Here is an 18711-nt window from a genome sequence, read left to right on the forward strand (position 1 = left end):
GAGGGTTTTATCTGTTATGCGTATAGCTGGAACTTTCTTGGGTACGAGCAGATATGAGTACAGTCATATTAAGGGCCCTAAAGTAATATGTGTGGCTTGTGTCTTATGTGGTACAAGAAGATATGCTTCCATAGATTATGGGACCACCACGTATGTATGTATGTACGTTTGTATGTACTGTATGTACGCTCTCTAGAGAGGGATCTGGAATGGGAGGCAGGAGGGTAAATAAGGAAACAGCCAAGTTATTTATTCATGTTTTTTACATGCTGACAACCCAATTTTTTTCCGGCCCCTTTGATGGAAATACATCTGAAAATGTTATTGTGGTTTTGAGAGTGAATGTACATTTCTGAAACTTTTCCCCCCGTCTGATAAAACGTATCACCACCTGCTTTAGGAGACGTGCAGGTGCAGCACAACAACTACAGAAATAGGGTCTTCATTCCAATTTAATGTCGCCCAAGTGTGAGTAAATGTAGGTCCCAACACCGCAGCCAAACCACGTCCACATTGCACCACGTCCATGCGAATACAGTGGAAGCACAAACAAATAGGATAAGCAACTTTCAGGCCCTACCGAGCGGTCCTTTGTTGGACCAGAAGACGGGTTGCATTAGAAGTTGTGGCCCTGTTTTTGCATTTTATGATGCACTGTTTGTTCCCCTTGGAGGATCAGGACTCCGGATCAGAGCCACTCTGGGGACATTGATGGGATTTCTGTGCTAGTGCTGCTCTGGGACAATTATTCTTTATTATTAGAGATACTGAAAATGTGCTGAACACCACAAATATTTAAGAGAAAAAGTGGGAAAATGAATAAAGACGTTTCCTTGCGGACCAGCTCATTCACTGGTCACACACACACACACTAGTTACTGTAGCACGTGCTATAGTCAGTGACGAGATGTAACTTTTTGAAGATGGACAGTAACCAGTTGTTTTTATGAACCGTTCTTATGACATTGTTATAAAATGCTTCATACTGTTGGCAAAGATGAGTGAGAAATGGAAGCATCACAGATTTGTCTCGACTGACAAACAACATAGAGAGGGGTGCATGGACCTCAGTGCCCTCAAAGAGATGGCATACAGCACGGGGTGCAATCAGTACTATCGCCAGCGTGGTCCTTGACCAAGGCTTCTTTTTGTCCCAGTGATTCCAGTGCCGTAAAAGGCAGCCATTCTTCTGAGTGTGAGAGAGCTGCGTAACGAAGCCTGTCTCGCACTGAGATTCTTCGCAATGTGTCCGTCTGTCTCCATGGTGAACCCAACTGCAAAGAGGATCTAAACTGAGAAATGAAGAATCATTGCAATAGTTATTCACTCAACCAATTTAATGACATGAAATGACCCAGCCATCTATCTTTGCCCATTAATACCAGTATCCCCATAGCTGGTGGGGGTGTTGCATGGAGTATGTACCTTAGTAAATAATAATCTCGATGTGGCCAATGATTCAGAAATAAGTGAGGCTCAAAAAGGATATTTAAAATAAGCGTTGCTTTCAGTAATGTGTTTCCAGTCCCTTGGCAGAGATATAATAAGAGAAGTGAGGAGATATAGCTGCGTGTGAGTGTTATCTCCAAGCATTGTCCTCTCGGGACAGCGTAAGACCTGCTTCCCTGGAGGTGCTTGTTGATTACGAAGAGGCCATGGGAGACGTCTTTACTGACTGTTGCTGTTGGTGAGACACCTTTCTTGGGTTTTAAACAGTCAGTTCTTTTGGGTGCAGATAGTGGTGCCATGTTTTAGTTTTATTAGTTTGGTTGTTTGTTTAAACGGTATGTGATTCTGAGGTTTATTGGCTGTGTTTGTGTCGTACCGCCCTGAAAACCTTTCTGTAAACCATGTTAACGTGACTCATTGCTCCAGGAACGGGACCGACATCGTTAATGTTTTTGTCTTGTCAGAGAAGTATACAGATTTATTTGCCAACATAATTTTTGTTGCTGCGTATAATATACTTGTTATATTTGCAGACATTTGAGAAACCGCCCAACAGCAGCAGGGAGGCAACTCCATGTCATCGTGTCACTTAGTATTATATCACAGAGCTCCGCACTAACCCTAGGAATAACCAGCCCAAGTGTGTCCCTATACTCCACATGTCCTATACAGCAAGGGCTCAACTCCAGTCATCGTGTCACTTAGTATTATATCACAGAGCTCCGCACTAACCCTAAGAATAACCAGCCCAAGTGTGTCCCTATATACACCACATGTCCTATACAGCAAGGGCTCAACTCCAGTCATCGTGTCACTTAGTATTATATCACAGAGCTCCGCACTAACCCTAGGAATAACCAACCCAAGTGTGTCTCTATATACACCACATGTCCTATACAGCAAGGGCTCAACTCCAGTCATCGTGTCACTTAGTATTATATCACAGAGCTCCGCACTAACCCTAGGAATAACCAGCCCAAGTGTGTCCCTATACTCCACATGTACTATACAGCAAGGGCTGAACTCCAGTCATCGTGTCACTTAGTATTATATCACAGAGCTCCGCACTAACCCTAGGAATAACCAGCCCAAGTGTGTCTCTATATACACCACATGTCCTATACAGCAAGGGCTCAACTCCTGTCATCGTGTCACTTAGTATTATATCACAGAGCTCCGCACTAACCCTAGGAATAACCAGCCCAAGTGTGTCTCTATATACTCCACATGTCCTATACAGCAAGGGCTCAACTCCAGTCATCGTGTCACTTAGTATTATATCACAGAGCTCCGCACTAACCCTAGGAATAACCAACCCAAGTGTGTCTCTATATACACCACATGTCCTATACAGCAAGGGCTCAACTCCAGTCATCGTGTCACTTAGTATTATATCACAGAGCTCCGCACTAACCCTAGGAATAACCAGCCCAAGTGTGTCCCTATACTCCACATGTCCTATACAGCAAGGGCTGAACTCCAGTCATCGTGTCACTTAGTATTATATCACAGAGCTCCGCACTAACCCTAGGAATAACCAGCCCAAGTGTGTCTCTATATACACCACATGTCCTATACAGCAAGGGCTCAACTCCTGTCATCGTGTCACTTAGTATTATATCACAGAGCTCCGCACTAACCCTAGGAATAACCAGCCCAAGTGTGTCTCTATATACTCCACATGTCCTATACAGCAAGGGCTCAACTCCAGTCATCGTGTCACTTAGTATTATATCACAGAGCTCCGCACTAACCCTAGGAATAACCAGCCCAAGTGTGTCTCTATATACTCCACATGTCCTATACAGCAAGGGCTCAACTCCAATCATCGTGTCACTTAGTATTATATCACAGAGCTCCGCACTAACCCTAGGATTAACCAGCCCAAGTGTGTCCCTATACTCCACATGTCCTATACAGCAAGGGCTCAACTCCAGTCATCGTGTCACTTAGTATTATATCACAGAGCTCCGCACTAACCCTAGGAATAACCAGCCCAAGTGTGTCCCTATACTCCACATGTCCTATACAGCAAGGGCTGAACTCCAGTCATCTTGTCACTTAGTATTATATCACAGAGCTCCGCACTAACCCTAGGAATAACCAGCCAAAGTGTGTCTCTATATACACCACATGTCCTATACAGCAAGGGCTCAACTCCTGTCATCGTGTCACTTAGTATTATATCACAGAGCTCCGCACTAACCCTAGGAATAACCAGCCCAAGTGTGTCTCTATATACTCCACATGTCCTATACAGCAAGGGCTCAACTCCAGTCATCGTGTCACTTAGTATTATATCACAGAGCTCCGCACTAACCCTAGGAATAACCAGCCCAAGTGTGTCTCTATATACTCAACATGTCCTATACAGCAAGGGCTCAACTCCAGTCATCGTGTCACTTAGTATTATATCACAGAGCTCCGCACTAACCCTAGGATTAACCAGCCCAAGTGTGTCCCTATACTCCACATGTCCTACACAGCAAGGGCTCAACTCCTGTCATCGTGTCACTTAGTATTATATCACAGAGCTCCGCACTAACCCTAGGAATAACCAGCCCAAGTGTGTCTCTATATACTCCACATGTCCTATACAGCAAGGGCTCAACTCCAGTCATCGTGTCACTTAGTATTATATCACAGAGCTCCGCACTAACCCTAGGAATAACCAGCCCAAGTGTGTCCCTATACTCCACATGTCCTATACAGCAAGGGCTGAACTCCAGTCATCGTGTCACTTAGTATTATATCACAGAGCTCCGCACTAACCCTAGGAATAACCAGCCCAAGTGTGTCTCTATATACACCACATGTCCTATATAGCAAGGGCTCAACTCCTGTCATCGTGTCACTTAGTATTATATCACAGAGCTCCGCACTAACCCTAGGAATAACCAGCCCAAGTGTGTCTCTATATACTCCACATGTCCTATACAGCAAGGGCTCAACTCCAGTCATCGTGTCACTTAGTATTATATCACAGAGCTCCGCACTAACCCTAGGAATAACCAGCCCAAGTGTGTCTCTATATACTCCACATGTCCTATACAGCAAGGGCTCAACTCCAGTCATCGTGTCACTTAGTATTATATCACAGAGCTCCGCACTAACCCTAGGATTAACCAGCCCAAGTGTGTCCCTATACTCCACATGTCCTATACAGCAAGGGCTCAACTCCAGTCATCGTGTCACTTAGTATTATATCACAGAGCTCCGCACTAACCCTAGGAATAACCAGCCCAAGTGTGTCCCTATACTCCACATGTCCTATACAGCAAGGGCTGAACTCCAGTCATCGTGTCACTTAGTATTATATCACAGAGCTCCGCACTAACCCTAGGAATAACCAGCCCAAATGTGTCTCTATATACTCCACATGTCCTATACAGCAAGGGCTCAACTCCAGTCATCGTGTCACTTAGTATTATATCACAGAGCTCCGCACTAACCCTAGGAATAACCAGCCCAAGTGTGTCTCTATATACTCCACATGTCCTATACAGCAAGGGCTCAACTCCAGTCATCGTGTCACTTAGTATTATATCACAGAGCTCCGCACTAACCCTAGGATTAACCAGCCCAAGTGTGTCCCTATACTCCACATGTCCTATACAGCAAGGGCTCAACTCCAGTCATCGTGTCACTTAGTATTATATCACAGAGCTCCGCACTAACCCTAGGAATAACCAGCCCAAGTGTGTCCCTATACTCCACATGTCCTATACAGCAAGGGCTGAACTCCAGTCATCGTGTCACTTAGTATTATATCACAGAGCTCCGCACTAACCCTAGGAATAACCAGCCCAAATGTGTCTCTATATACTCCACATGTCCTATACAGCAAGGGCTCAACTCCAGTCATCGTGTCACTTAGTATTATATCACAGAGCTCCGCACTAACCCTAGGAATAACCAGCCCAAGTGTGTCTCTATATACTCCACATGTCCTATACAGCAAGGGCTCAACTCCAGTCATCGTGTCACTTAGTATTATATCACAGAGCTCCGCACTAACCCTAGGAATAACCAGCCCAAGTGTGTCCCTATACTCCACATGTCCTATACAGCAAGGGCTCAACTCCAGTCATCGTGTCACTTAGTATTATATCACAGAGCTCCGCACTAACCCTAGGAATAACCAGCCCAAGTGTGTCCCTATACTCCACATGTCCTATACAGCAAGGGCTGAACTCCAGTCATCGTGTCACTTAGTATTATATCACAGAGCTCCGCACTAACCCTAGGAATAACCAGCCCAAGTGTGTCTCTATATACACCACATGTCCTATACAGCAAGGGCTCAACTCCTGTCATCGTGTCACTTAGTATTATATCACAGAGCTCCGCACTAACCCTAGGAATAACCAGCCCAAGTGTGTCTCTATATACTCCACATGTCCTATACAGCAAGGGCTCAACTCCAGTCATCGTGTCACTTAGTATTATATCACAGAGCTCCGCACTAACCCTAGGAATAACCAGCCCAAGTGTATCTCTATATACTCCACATGTCCTATACAGCAAGGGCTCAACTCCAGTCATCGTGTCACTTAGTATTATATCACAGAGCTCCGCACTAACCCTAGGATTAACCAGCCCAAGTGTGTCCCTATACTCCACATGTCCTATACAGCAAGGGCTCAACTCCAGTCATCGTGTCACTTAGTATTATATCACAGAGCTCCGCACTAACCCTAGGAATAACCAGCCCAATGTGTCCCTATACTCCACATGTCCTATACAGCAAGGGCTGAACTCCAGTCATCGTGTCACTTAGTATTATATCACAGAGCTCCGCACTAACCCTAGGAATAACCAGCCCAAGTGTGTCTCTATATACACCACATGTCCTATACAGCAAGGGCTCAACTCCTGTCATCGTGTCACTTAGTATTATATCACAGAGCTCCGCACTAACCCTAGGAATAACCAGCCCAAGTGTGTCTCTATATACTCCACATGTCCTATACAGCAAGGGCTCAACTCCAGTCATCGTGTCACTTAGTATTATATCACAGAGCTCCGCACTAACCCTAGGAATAACCAGCCCAAGTGTGTCTCTATATACTCAACATGTCCTATACAGCAAGGGCTCAACTCCAGTCATCGTGTCACTTAGTATTATATCACAGAGCTCCGCACTAACCCTAGGATTAACCAGCCCAAGTGTGTCCCTATACTCCACATGTCCTACACAGCAAGGGCTCAACTCCTGTCATCGTGTCACTTAGTATTATATCACAGAGCTCCGCACTAACCCTAGGAATAACCAGCCAAAGTGTGTCTCTATATACTCCACATGTCCTATACAGCAAGGGCTCAACTCCAGTCATCGTGTCACTTAGTATTATATCACAGAGCTCCGCACTAACCCTAGGAATAACCAGCCCAAGTGTGTCTCTATATACTCCACATGTCCTATACAGCAAGGGCTTAACTCCTGTCATCGTGTCACTTAGTATTATATCACAGAGCTCCGCACTAACCCTAGGAATAACCAGCCCAAGTGTGTCTCTATATACTCCACGTGTCCTATACAGCAAGGGCTCAACTCCAGTCATCGTGTCACTTAGTATTATATCACAGAGCTCCGCACTAACCCTAGGAATAACCAGCCCAAGTGTGTCTCTATATACTCCACATGTCCTATACAGCAAGGGCTCAACTCCAGTCAAGACCCCACCAACAGGTCAGGTTTTCATGATATTCCTGCTTCAGCACAGGTGGCTCTGACTGAGATACCTGTGCTGAAGCAGGGATATCCCCAGAACCTGACCTGTTGGGTTGTCTTGGTGACTGGAGTTGAGCCCCCATGCTATACAGGGTATATGGAATTGCTAGAGGAAATAATTCTGTACAGGAAACCCGAGCCCCGGATAGTGACAGGCTGTTGGTGTAAATAGATGGAATTCTTTGCATTGGTATTGCTCTGGATGATGGTGTACTACAAGGAGAGACGTGTTTCCCTGCGTAGTGTGACCGCTTAGCATGGGCGCCAGTGATCTCTGCGGCCTCCGCGGATCTCTGCACATTCTGATCGTCTGATCACACTTTTACCGGAGGTAAATGGCAATTTCTCAAAAGTGTCCTGCAGCTTTGCATACTGTTATTGGGAGGTCTGCTCTGTGTAGGATACGTTACATTTATTTGAGCGTTAAACTTCCCGTACCCGTTTCTTCTTAGTATATTAGCAAACTGCAACATAATTCTGCGTAGTGTTTTTCTGTCTCATACAGTATCTGTGAATCACGTGGCCTCCCGTATTCACCCCCGACTCATCCAAACACTCCTGTTTGCTATTAGAAGCCATTATTTTCCCTTTCCATCTTTACATTGTGAAATGCTTAAATAAATGTGTATACTACAGAAATCCTGAATTATTATTACTATTATTACTATTATTATTATTATCTGCAAGGACTCCAGTTGCTATTGTAATTGTTGTATAGCTTTATCTTTCAGCCCTAATCATTGGAATCTCTGCCACGTTCGTCAGTTAGATGTTTATTCCTAAATTGTCATAGAGAACCGTATCATGTGGCACTAAAACTCTGTGACAATTCAAAGAGACCCTTAAAGATGTAATCCAAGCGGCACTGCAAAACAATAATAAAAAGATTTAGTTTTAATATATGCGGCCTTTTATTACCTTTTATTGAAAACTAATTACCTGAGCTGCCGATCGATTCGTTCTCCCGTGATCGATCGGCAGAGATCCTGCTTCCCAGGGTTCACTGAAAAACTGCCTTTCAGTTTCAATCAGTCCCTCAGTCAGTGTAACTCAGCAGCTACAATGTATCCTGATATTACTAAGGTAACTTTATCTACTGTTACAGCTGAAACTGCTGAGAGCATTGAACAGGAAAGTGTGGCCAAGGTCTCGCAGCGCCGGGGAGCTGTGCCAAAGCCCGCTATAGAAATCAAATGTACTCAGTGTATTAAAACTCACTAAAAATGGCATTGAGTTGAATTAAAAAAAATAAAATAATGTGGTAAGTATTATCTAACACTACGTAAGATTTATTTTATAAAGCCCAGGTAGGATATTGCATGGATTGCTCATTTAAAGTCTTTCTAACGATGCCGTAATAATTCACGACGTTTCCGGTAAATCCCCTTTTCGGGTAACACATTACAACCTGTATGTGACCTACCCGAACCGTTGCATCACGTCTGCATCATTAAAGAGACTTAATAGTCAAATAGACGTAGTCATTGAGTTTCTAAATGCCACACGATACTGTTCTGTATTGAAGTCCCATGGAGCGATTTCTGCAGGGATTCTCGCTTTCCTGCTAGGGCACCAACCACCATTTTGAAAGGAGTGGGGGGCGCCCGCCATCTTTGGATCCGTTGAAATAATCCTAAATTATCCCCTCACAGAAGCAGTATGTATTTTTTAAATAAACAACTTGGCATATAAGTGAAGTGCTCGGGTATAAGCGAAACATATCCTAGATCGTGGGAATAAATAAAATGGTAAAATGAAGGGAATTGCTAAGTGCTTTTACATATGTGCAGTGAGGATGGGTTACAGAGAGTAGTAAAGTAAAAAAAGGCTTCGGGTGCTATGGAGAAGGTGAGACATGCGGGACAGAGAGGAGCAGGGTGCAGGTAGAGCCCCTGTGGTGTTCACTGCTGCTTCGTTTCTCTTGGCACGTGCAATAAATGGCCACGGTTTTAAAGTAACGCTCCCTTCTTCTTTTGTCCACAGCTGCCCATCCCTGGACACAGTCAGGATGAGTAACAGCCACCCTCTGCGACCCTACACCGCCATTGGTGAGATTGACCACGTGCACATTTTGTCAGAGAACGTGGGAGCGCTAATCAACGGCGAAGATTACAGCGATGTCACCTTCATTGTGGAGAAGAAGCGGTTTCCGGCGCACAGGGTCATTCTGGCTGCCAGGTGCCAGTATTTCCGGTAATGTCTAAACACCGGCTTCCTGATGGGTGTGTGTGCTTGTATCTTCTAGTGCAGGGGAGGCCAACTCCAGTCCTCAAGGGCCACGTTTTAAGGATATCCCTGCTTCAGCACAGGTGGCTCAATCAGTGGCTCAGTCTTCTATTGAGCCACCTGTGCTGAAGCAGGGATATCCTGAAAACCTAACCTGTTGGTGGCCCTTGCAGACTCGAGTTGGCCTCCCCGTGCTGGTGTTTAGAAGATATAAAGACGGGGGACACACACAATTGAAATCATCGTCACTTTAATTTGAATGTACGAGAGCCCAGGCAGCACGGATTTACTGAGGGAGATCATGTCAAGCAAATTTGATTATTATTTTTTGATTGGGTGACTAAGGTAATAGACCTGGGTGGAGCAGGAGATTTATCTGGATAGTTTGGCTTTTGACACTGTCCAACGTAGAGCACTTACACACAGGTTGCAATGTTTGGCATTCAAGTCTAAGGTGGTTGAATGCATTAGACATTGGTTAAAGGATAAGCGGCAGAGAATGGTGGTTGAGGGTACCAGTGGAGTACTTTCAGAGGAGGTTGAGGGTACCAGTGGAGTACTTTCAGAGGAGGTTGAGGGTACCAGTGGAGTACTTTTAGAGGAGGTTGAGGGTATCACGGGAGTACTTTTAGAGGCAATGAGGGTACCAGTGGAGTACCAGGTGAGACCGATGCACTTTATTATCATTATTAGTGACATTACAAGAGACCTAAATATAAGTCAGAAAAAGGTCCACAACTATCACAATTCTCTATAAAGTACAAATCTACAATATACAAACGGAAGCACTGCCCAGAGGTGAAGTGTTCTAAGGATCACAACACACACACAATCACAACACACACTCAATCGCAACAACACACACATTCAATCGCAACACAGACACAGCACACACTCAATTACAACACACAGACACAGCCCACACTCAATTACAACCAACACAGACACAACACACACACTCAATCGCAACACCCACAGACACAACACACAATCACAACACACACACACACAATCACAACCAACACAGACAACACACACACTCAATCACAACACACACAATCACACACACACAGACACACACACAGACACAACACACACTCATATCACAACACACACACACACAACACTTTCACCTGGGGGGGGGGGGGGGAGTCACAAGCATGCTCCTGCTCTGGTCCCCGTAGCTGCTGTACACAGAAAAGAGGGGGAGGAGTTGTCTATGTGCAGAGAGAAGCCCCGCCCCCGCAGCAAGCCACAGAGAAGCAAGCAGCATGGAGCTTAAGCTTCATGGCTGCCCGTGCACAGCTCTGCCCGCCCCCAGGTTTCGCAGCACGCGCCTCCTCTAAATAATCTTGCGCCCCCCAGTTTGCGGACCGCTGTGCTAAGCTACCGATATAGAAGTGAAACGGAAGCGCTGCCCAGAGGCCAGAGGTGAAGTGTTCTACCGCTATATAAGTGAGCGCTACATGGAAATAAGAACTGCTCCTAGTCCCAATGCAGATATTTCCAGGAGAAATCAGCGCATCTCAATATGAAAAAGAAGAAAAAAGGGAAAAAATAGTGAAGTATCTTCAAAAACGGAGCTGGTTAGCATTTGTGGTAAGATATGCACTTACATGTCCGTGCTGAGCACGGGCACCAAATGGTATCTTTTCCTTGTGTGCCATCTCTCCATGCATGGTGGATGCACAAGGAGTAATGCAGCCTCTTGGTAAAGGTACAAACTGCTTTTATAGATAATAAACCACGCACAAACAGAGCCAGTTCATTTGATTCTTGGAGCCAGATAGTGGATCTCCTTCCCTCCGGTTGCCGCGACCATCTGCGCCATCCCTGCTGACGTCTGTCATCACTTCCGGAAAATCGTGTGTAACACTCTTTCTGGTCCTCCGTCACCCTATGCGTTTCACAGGTGGTTCCTGCTTCATCAGGGGTATGTCTGACATACCAAGAGGCTGTATAACTCATTGTACATCCACCTTTATGGGGAGACAGCAGACCGGGAAAAGATACCATTTGGTGCCTGTGCTCAGCACGGACATGTAAGTGCATATCTTACCACAAATGCTAACCAGCTCCGTTTTTGAACTTACTTCACAATTTTTTCCTTTTTCATATTGAGGTGCGCTGATTTCTCCTGGAAATAAGTACAAATCTACCCCTAGTGTCAGAAGGAATGAAAATCTGTATAAATCAACTATAATAAGGGAGTAAAGTAAGGGGTGCTCCACTGCAGATAAATAAATGATCTAATAAAGCAAAAAGAGGAATCAAAAATAAATCTTCAACACCTTGGCAGATAGCAGATGAGTCCAAACCAACGATAGAAAAATGACCATCAGATGTAAACATGCAAACATGCCTGTGTGAGGAAAAGCCACTACGGTTGGGTGATTACTTTGATCGTCTAAAAATAAAGGGGTCAGTGTCCTTGTGTGAGTAATTATGGATCATAGGAAAAGAAGATACTGTTAGTGGCTAAACAGTTATACAAAAAGGTAGGTAGGTGCTTGTCTCAAAACAGCCTGGTCCCAAAGACTGTAAGAGAGACAGCCAGGCGCTCCGCCGTCCTCAGCCAGGCATTCCGCCGTCCTCAGCCAGGCGGTCCGCCGTCCTCAGCCAGGCATTCCCCCGTCCTCAGCCAGGCGGTCCCCCGTCCTCAGCCAGGCGGTCCGCCGTCCTCAGCCAGGCGGTCCCCGGTGCTCAGCCAGGCAGGCGCCCGTCCTCAGCCAGGCGGTCCCCCGTCCTCAGCCAGGCGGTCCCCCGTCCTCAGCCAGGCGGTCCCCCGTCCTCAGCCAGGCAGTCCCCCGTCCTCAGCCAGGCGGTCCCTGGTCCTCAGCCAGGCGGTCCCCCGTCCTCAGCCAGGCGGTCCCCCGTCCTCAGCCAGGCGGTCCCCCATCCTCAGCCAGGCGGGCCCATGTCCTCAGCCAGGCGGGCTCCCACCCTCAGCCAGGCGGTCCCCGGTCCTCAGCCAGGCGGTCCCCGGTCCTCAGCCAGGCGGTCCCCGATCCTCAGCCAGGCGGTCTCCGGTCCTCAGCCAGGCGGTCCCCGGTCCTCAGCCAGGCGGTCCCCGGTACTCAGCCAGGCGATCCCCGGTCCTCAGCCAGGCGGTCCCCGGTCCTCAGCCAGGCGGTCCCCGGTCCTCAGCCAGGCGGGCTCCCGCCCTCAGCCAGGCGGTCCCCGGTCCTCAGCCAGGCGGTCCCCGGTCCTCAGCCAGGCGGTCCCCGGTCCTCAGCCAGGCGGTCCCCGGTCCTCAGCCAGGCGGTCCCCCGTCCTCAGCCAGGCGGTCCCCGGTCCTCAGCCAGGCGGTCCCCGGTCCTCAGCCAGGCGGTCCCCCGTCCTCAGCCAGGCGGTCCCCGGTCCTCAGCCAGGCGGTCCCCGGTCCTCAGCCAGGCGGTCCCCGGTTCTCAGCCAGGCGGTCCCCCATCCTCAGCCAGGCGGTCCCCGGTCCTCGGTCCTCAGCCAGGCGATTCCCCCATCCTCAGCCAGGCGATCCCCGGTCCTCAGCCAGGCGGTCCCATGTCCTCAGCCAGGCGGGCTCCGTCCTCAGCCAGGCGGTCCTTGTAAGGGGGAGACCGGGAGTATTTTGAGTGCCGTCTCTTATCTTGTTTTTACTATTTGTGCATAATTATGGAAACATTATCACTGGTTTAATTTTGCAATAAAGGTTTAATTCACAAAATAGATCGCATTGTAAATGATGAAGAATAAAACCCAGTGCTGAATTTAGTTGGGCTGGCGTTAGGCTCCTTTTGGTGCTTGGGGAAGGGAGGTTTTACTTAATATGCCATGATGTCTTATCAAGGCTGGAAATGTGTGCTTTGGTCTAACAAGTGACGGAGTGACACCTGCTATAGTATATATGTTTGTTGCATTCGCTCGCCTGCTGAGGCAGGTGGGACCCGGATACCAGACAGACCCCACACTGACCTCCAGAAGGTGGCGCTGGCCGCTGTTTCAGTTACAAATCCTGACGTGAGCCAAACGATACGTTTAACATGAAAAAATAACCGCTTATAAACGCCATCCAGAATAAATCCAGCGCACTGCATGGAAGAAAGGTTTGCTAAAACAGCACTGCTACCAAAATAATTGTTGTTTAAAAATATATTAGAACATTCAAAGGCATATCTGACACAGGCAATGGACCCCTATTGTTACCATAAAGCACTCGCAATATTTATCTCCCCTGGCAGCCTGGCTCATATACCGCGGGGCTTTTTATATTTAGAGGCATTATTTTAGTGTTGTGATACGTTGTGCACTTTAACCTTTCCGGGCCAAACCATTTATTTGGGAGGGGTTGTCTGATAATTCCTCCAGTTGTTGCGAGATTTAAAAAAACAAAAACAAAAAAAGAAGCAGTTAATCATCATATCAAAGTTATTAGATATTACCCGCTGGTCAGGGACAGCAGCCATTCTACAGCGGTCTAGGACATTTAGTCGCGGACGTTTTGCCTCAACTAAATCTCCCCTGGCGTTTCGCCGCTACTCACCTCGCTGCAGGGACCAGTTGCCGCCGCCCGCTTCACCGCCAAGGTAAGTCCCTAACCTTACCCCTTACCCTGAAACCCCCTTATACTAACAATACCCCCTACCCTAAAAACCTCAACATGTTACCCTGCCTGCCCCCTTGCTCTACCAACCTCCTACCCCGACCACTAAATTAACCCTTAAATTAACTTCCTTTGGTGACGTGTTCGGCGGCTATGGCAGAGGGTTCCTCTGTGTCCAAACGCCGGCGGAGACTTGGTCGCGGCGAGACGGCCACGACCGAGATGTCCCACTCCGATTGTAGAGATGGGGACAGGCCTGTGTGTGTACAAGCGCGTACTGATGGAGGATTACAGCTGGAAAAGGAAATACATCGCTGTAGGAAGCTTGGAAAGGCTGATTTGGCACAAAGTGGGTGTGTGTAGGACAGGGGTGGCCAACTCCATTCCTCCAGGGCCACCAACTGGCCAGGTATTGGGGATATCCCTGCTTCAACACAGGGACCTCAATCAGGGATTGTGCTGAAGCAGGGATATCTTTAAATCCTGACCTGTTGATGTCGCTTGAGGACTGGAGTGGGCCCCCCTGGTGTAGACAGTATGCAGTTTACCTGCCTGTGACGTGTGCATTATCCTGTGCAGAGCGTTGCTATATGGCGGTATGAGGGAATCCCAGCCAGAGGCGGAAATTATGCTGCGGGACACGACCGCCGAGGCCTTCGCCATGCTGATGAAGTACATCTACACGGGACGTGCCAGCCTGCGGGAGGAGAGGGAGGAGGTGCTGCTGGACTTCTTGAGCCTGGCGCACAAATACGGCTTCCCCGAGCTGGAAGAGTCCACGTCCGAGTACCTGTGCACCATCCTCAAGGTACAGAACGTGTGCATGATCTACGACGTGGCCAGCCTGTACTCCCTGCCCAAGCCCACCAGCATGTGCTGTATGTTCATGGACCGGAATGCACAGGAAGTGCTCTCCAGCGACGGCTTCCTGTCACTGTCCAAGGTAAGGCCGCCTGTCACCACATGCATCACAGCTTTTACACAGGGGTTTGTCCAGTTGTTAAACAGTTTTTACTTTTTGCTGCAAGTATACAGGCATACCCCGCATTAACGCACGCAATGGGACCGGAGCATGTATGTAAAGCGAAAATGTACTTAAAGTGTAGCACTACCTTTTCCCCACTTATCGATGCATGTACTGTACTGCAATCGTTATATACATGCATATATGATGTAAATAACGCATTTGTAACAGGCTCTATAGTCTCCCCGCTTGCGCACAGCTACGGTACAGGTAGGGAGCCGGTATTGCTGTTCAGGACGTGCTGAGAGGCGCATGCGCGAGCTGCCGTTTGCCTATTGGGCGATATGTCCATACTCGCGAGTGTACTTAAAGTGAGTGTCCTTAAACCGGGGTACGCCTGTACTGTTTCCTGTGCAGAGAATAAGGAATGAATCATAGATCTCTGCCCAGAGAGCCTGAAGCAGGAGTGGCCAACTCCAGACCCCTGGTCTAAGCCTTGTAAAAAACGGCTCAAAGAAGAACCCCTTAAATTTTGCACAATAAAAGTATCTTTCTTTACATATGTTTTTTTATATTTGGTTTGTTAGCATATAAATAGCAAAGTCTGTTTTTTTGTTATTTAACATTTAAATTACTTTGGAGAAAACAAAACCGAGAGTCTAAACTAATAAACCAACATGGTTTCAAAGAAGCAATATACATTTAGATAAAGCAGTAAACAAAAACATTAACAAATAACTTTCAAATAGCAACATTTTTTTTTTTAGCAAATCCATTTTTTTGCTCTTGAAAGATAGATATTTAGATCAGAAATCTATTTTACACAACAAGTCTTATCTTGCATACCACACATTAAGTGAGTATAGAAAAACCAGAGCGCTCGTGTGGTAACTAGACAAATGGACTAGAAGTGGGTGTACATAGTGAAGTGTGAGAGTGTGAATCAGGACACGTATCACGGGAGACTTACAGAGACCGCAGGTGAGGGAATAAGTGCAGTAGATGGCAGTGATTGCCACAATGGCAGGTAGGAGCGGCTGTGGGTGTGGGGTACTTTCTTCTTCTTTTTTTTTTTTCTTTTTTTTAATACGGGCTACACTATTAATATCAGAAGTTAGGTCAAGTTAAGTGTATTGTATTGCTGAGCAAAAATGAAATCTAATAAGACATTATTGCAATATCCAGGTTCAAATGTCAAGATGCCACCATGTTACTGCAAGGTGCCTGCAATATGTTATTTAAGGCACTGGGTGTATCGGAGAGGCTGCAGTACATTGATGTGCACTCTGGCTTCTGCTTCTCCTATAACAGCCTGCACGTTTCCTCGTTGCTGCAGTATAAAGCTAGTGAAGAAGAACATTTCTTAGGGTTATAGTGATCCAGAGGAAGCGGAAACCACATGAATTAGAATGTAATCTCCGTACACTCCAGGTTTGTTAATCCCGGTATCACCGCTGCATATAAGAAGTACATAACAAGTGCAGCCTATATATTAAGAAGGGAGCAGCTGCCCGTAATGCCGCTCTCTGCTCTGCTCCCCATAACACATAAATGTCTCCTTTCTTTTTACAATCCCACCGTTTTTTAAATCCTGTAGTGGAATTCTAGACATCCGTTGCGGAAAATTCCTCCCCCTCCCACCACCGGGAAGTTAAAATGGCGGCTACTATTTATACTCCCTAAGACTACAGTGGTTGTCACGGTAACACCCCGGTGCCAGTAAAATAGATTTGGAAGAAAAAAAAGTTAGAAATAGAACCAAAAACTATCGGGTTGTATAATCTGTCTTTGTGGTGGAATGCCGTGGTTTCTCCGGATCACTGTGCGGCACAGCAGTCAGCAGCCATTTCTCTGCTCCTCTGCAGGGCGCGCTTCTGGGCATCGTGCAGAGGGATTCCTTCGCTGCTCCGGAGAAGGACATTTTCCAGGCCCTGATGAGGTGGTGCAGGCACAATCCTATGGAGAACCACACTGAGATCATGCAGGCCGTACGCCTGCCCCTGATGAGCCTCACAGAGCTGCTGAATGTGGTGAGGCCCTCGGCGCTGCTCTCCCCGGACTCCATCCTGGATGCCATTAAAGTGCGCTCGGAAAGCCGGGACATGGACCTCAACTACAGAGGAATGCTGAGTGAGTGTTTGGGGTTTGTATACACAGCAGGATGTGTCCCGAGTCAAAAAGTGTCAACTCCTTACTACATTTGTATTTAAAAGATAAGTATACTCCCCCCTATCTCGTAATGGGAGCTGGGGTGAAGTTGACAAGTTTAAATCTCCGTCAAGGGAAACAAAATGGCTGCTAAATCTCGGGCCAATAGGAAGACGCAATGTCGACGGTTGTAGCGTCCTATTGGACGGCCATTTAAATCCCCTTTAAAAACCAGGAAGTATTACTGATAACTTCACCAGTAAGTATCTGAAGTGGCAGGAGGTCCCGGAACTGAAAACAGCGAAGTGCTGCTCCGGGTGATCTGCAGTAGGGCTGATTGAATGTTTCTCCTGTGTCTCCTATATACAGACGTAGCACCAGGCATTACTAATCCCGTTATCACACACCAACACGTGGGATTTGTAGGTGAAACTATTCACAGCGGTTTGAATGGAGTCGTTAAAACTCGCACGTTAAAACTCGCGGTAGCTGCAACGCGATATAATAACTTTATTTTATATAGCGCTTGTCTCCCAATGGGATGCAAAGCGCGTCACAATTACAGTATAGCGCGCGGTACGCAGCGCATAGGAATGTTACAGGCACAGGTCCCTGGCCCGTGGAGCTTACAATCTATGTTTGTGGTGCCTGAGGCACAGGGAGATAAAGTGACTTGCCCAAGGTCACAAGGAGCTGACACCGGGAATGAAAACCGGTTCCTCTGATTAAAACGCAATGTCATTGTTATCAGAGTAACGGGAGTATTAACGCCTGCTACATCTGTAGAGTCCGCTATTCAGACACGGCAGGAAGCGGATACCTGAAAATGTGCACAAAGTAGCAGAACGGCAGATTTTATACGGACTAAACACGGCGGAAAACAGGTCTGTGAATCTCTGGGGGTTTTTCTTCGCATTATGCCCATTAAATAGTTAGTTTTACTCCATTGCCTCCAGCCATTGTCTTTTTGCAGTGCTCTGTCTTTTTTGCTACTTTCTTACCTTCAAAATGAGTCGGGATGATACTCTGTGGGGTTTGGTCCAGTGTTATTTACAGGAGCACTGAAGCAAGGCCAAAGCCTGCATTACCTATGTGTGTTTGCCACGGGCTCCACACCCTAGACTGGGGGCGCGCAAGATTTTCCAGGGGGGGGGGGGGAGGGTGTCAGATGCCCCGCGCTCTTCCACCAAGGCATTTCAATTAAATGCCAGAGGATCGTGTGACGCCTCTGAAACCTTCCTTACCTTGGCTTCGGCGACGTGTTGCCACGGCAACGGCGCGTCAAATGACGCCGCAGGGTCACGTGACCTCGCAGCGTAATTTGATGCCGGGGACAAGGTAAGGATGGGGGAAGAGCAGGCAGGGGGATCCAGACTGGGGGACGCAGACTGAAAGGTTTGCCCACCCCTGCCCTAGACAATTTAGAACTTTCCTGCCTAAGGAAGGAAGTCATTTTCTCTAATAGCATGTTCCATATATACGACTCTCAATCATATTCTGGTGAGGAGGCTCGCGTTTTAACCAGTCGGCTGCAATACAACAGCGAGTGGCTGTGAGTATGTCCATCATTAGTTTTTTTTTTTCCCTCCAGGTAAGGATATGTCAGAATGTGCCTTATTCAGGAGGGGGAAA

The 18711-nt window shown here is 47.2% G+C and overlaps 1 protein-coding gene across 1 annotated transcript in view; it reads left to right on the forward strand.

Annotated features, from left to right (window-relative positions):
* Nucleotides 1-18711, forward strand: part of BTBD9 (BTB domain containing 9) — a 369776-nt gene that overhangs the window by 4291 nt on the left and 346774 nt on the right. The window contains exons 2-4 of the mRNA XM_075598775.1: nt 9165-9376; nt 14547-14910; nt 16797-17061. Coding sequence (XP_075454890.1) covers nt 9192-9376; nt 14547-14910; nt 16797-17061 — 814 coding nt within the window. The 5' untranslated portion in view covers nt 9165-9191. The remainder of the gene's footprint in view (nt 1-9164; nt 9377-14546; nt 14911-16796; nt 17062-18711) is intronic.

Source organism: Ascaphus truei, chromosome 4 (genome assembly GCF_040206685.1).
Source record: "Ascaphus truei isolate aAscTru1 chromosome 4, aAscTru1.hap1, whole genome shotgun sequence".
NCBI classification, from domain to species: domain Eukaryota; kingdom Metazoa; phylum Chordata; class Amphibia; order Anura; family Ascaphidae; genus Ascaphus; species Ascaphus truei.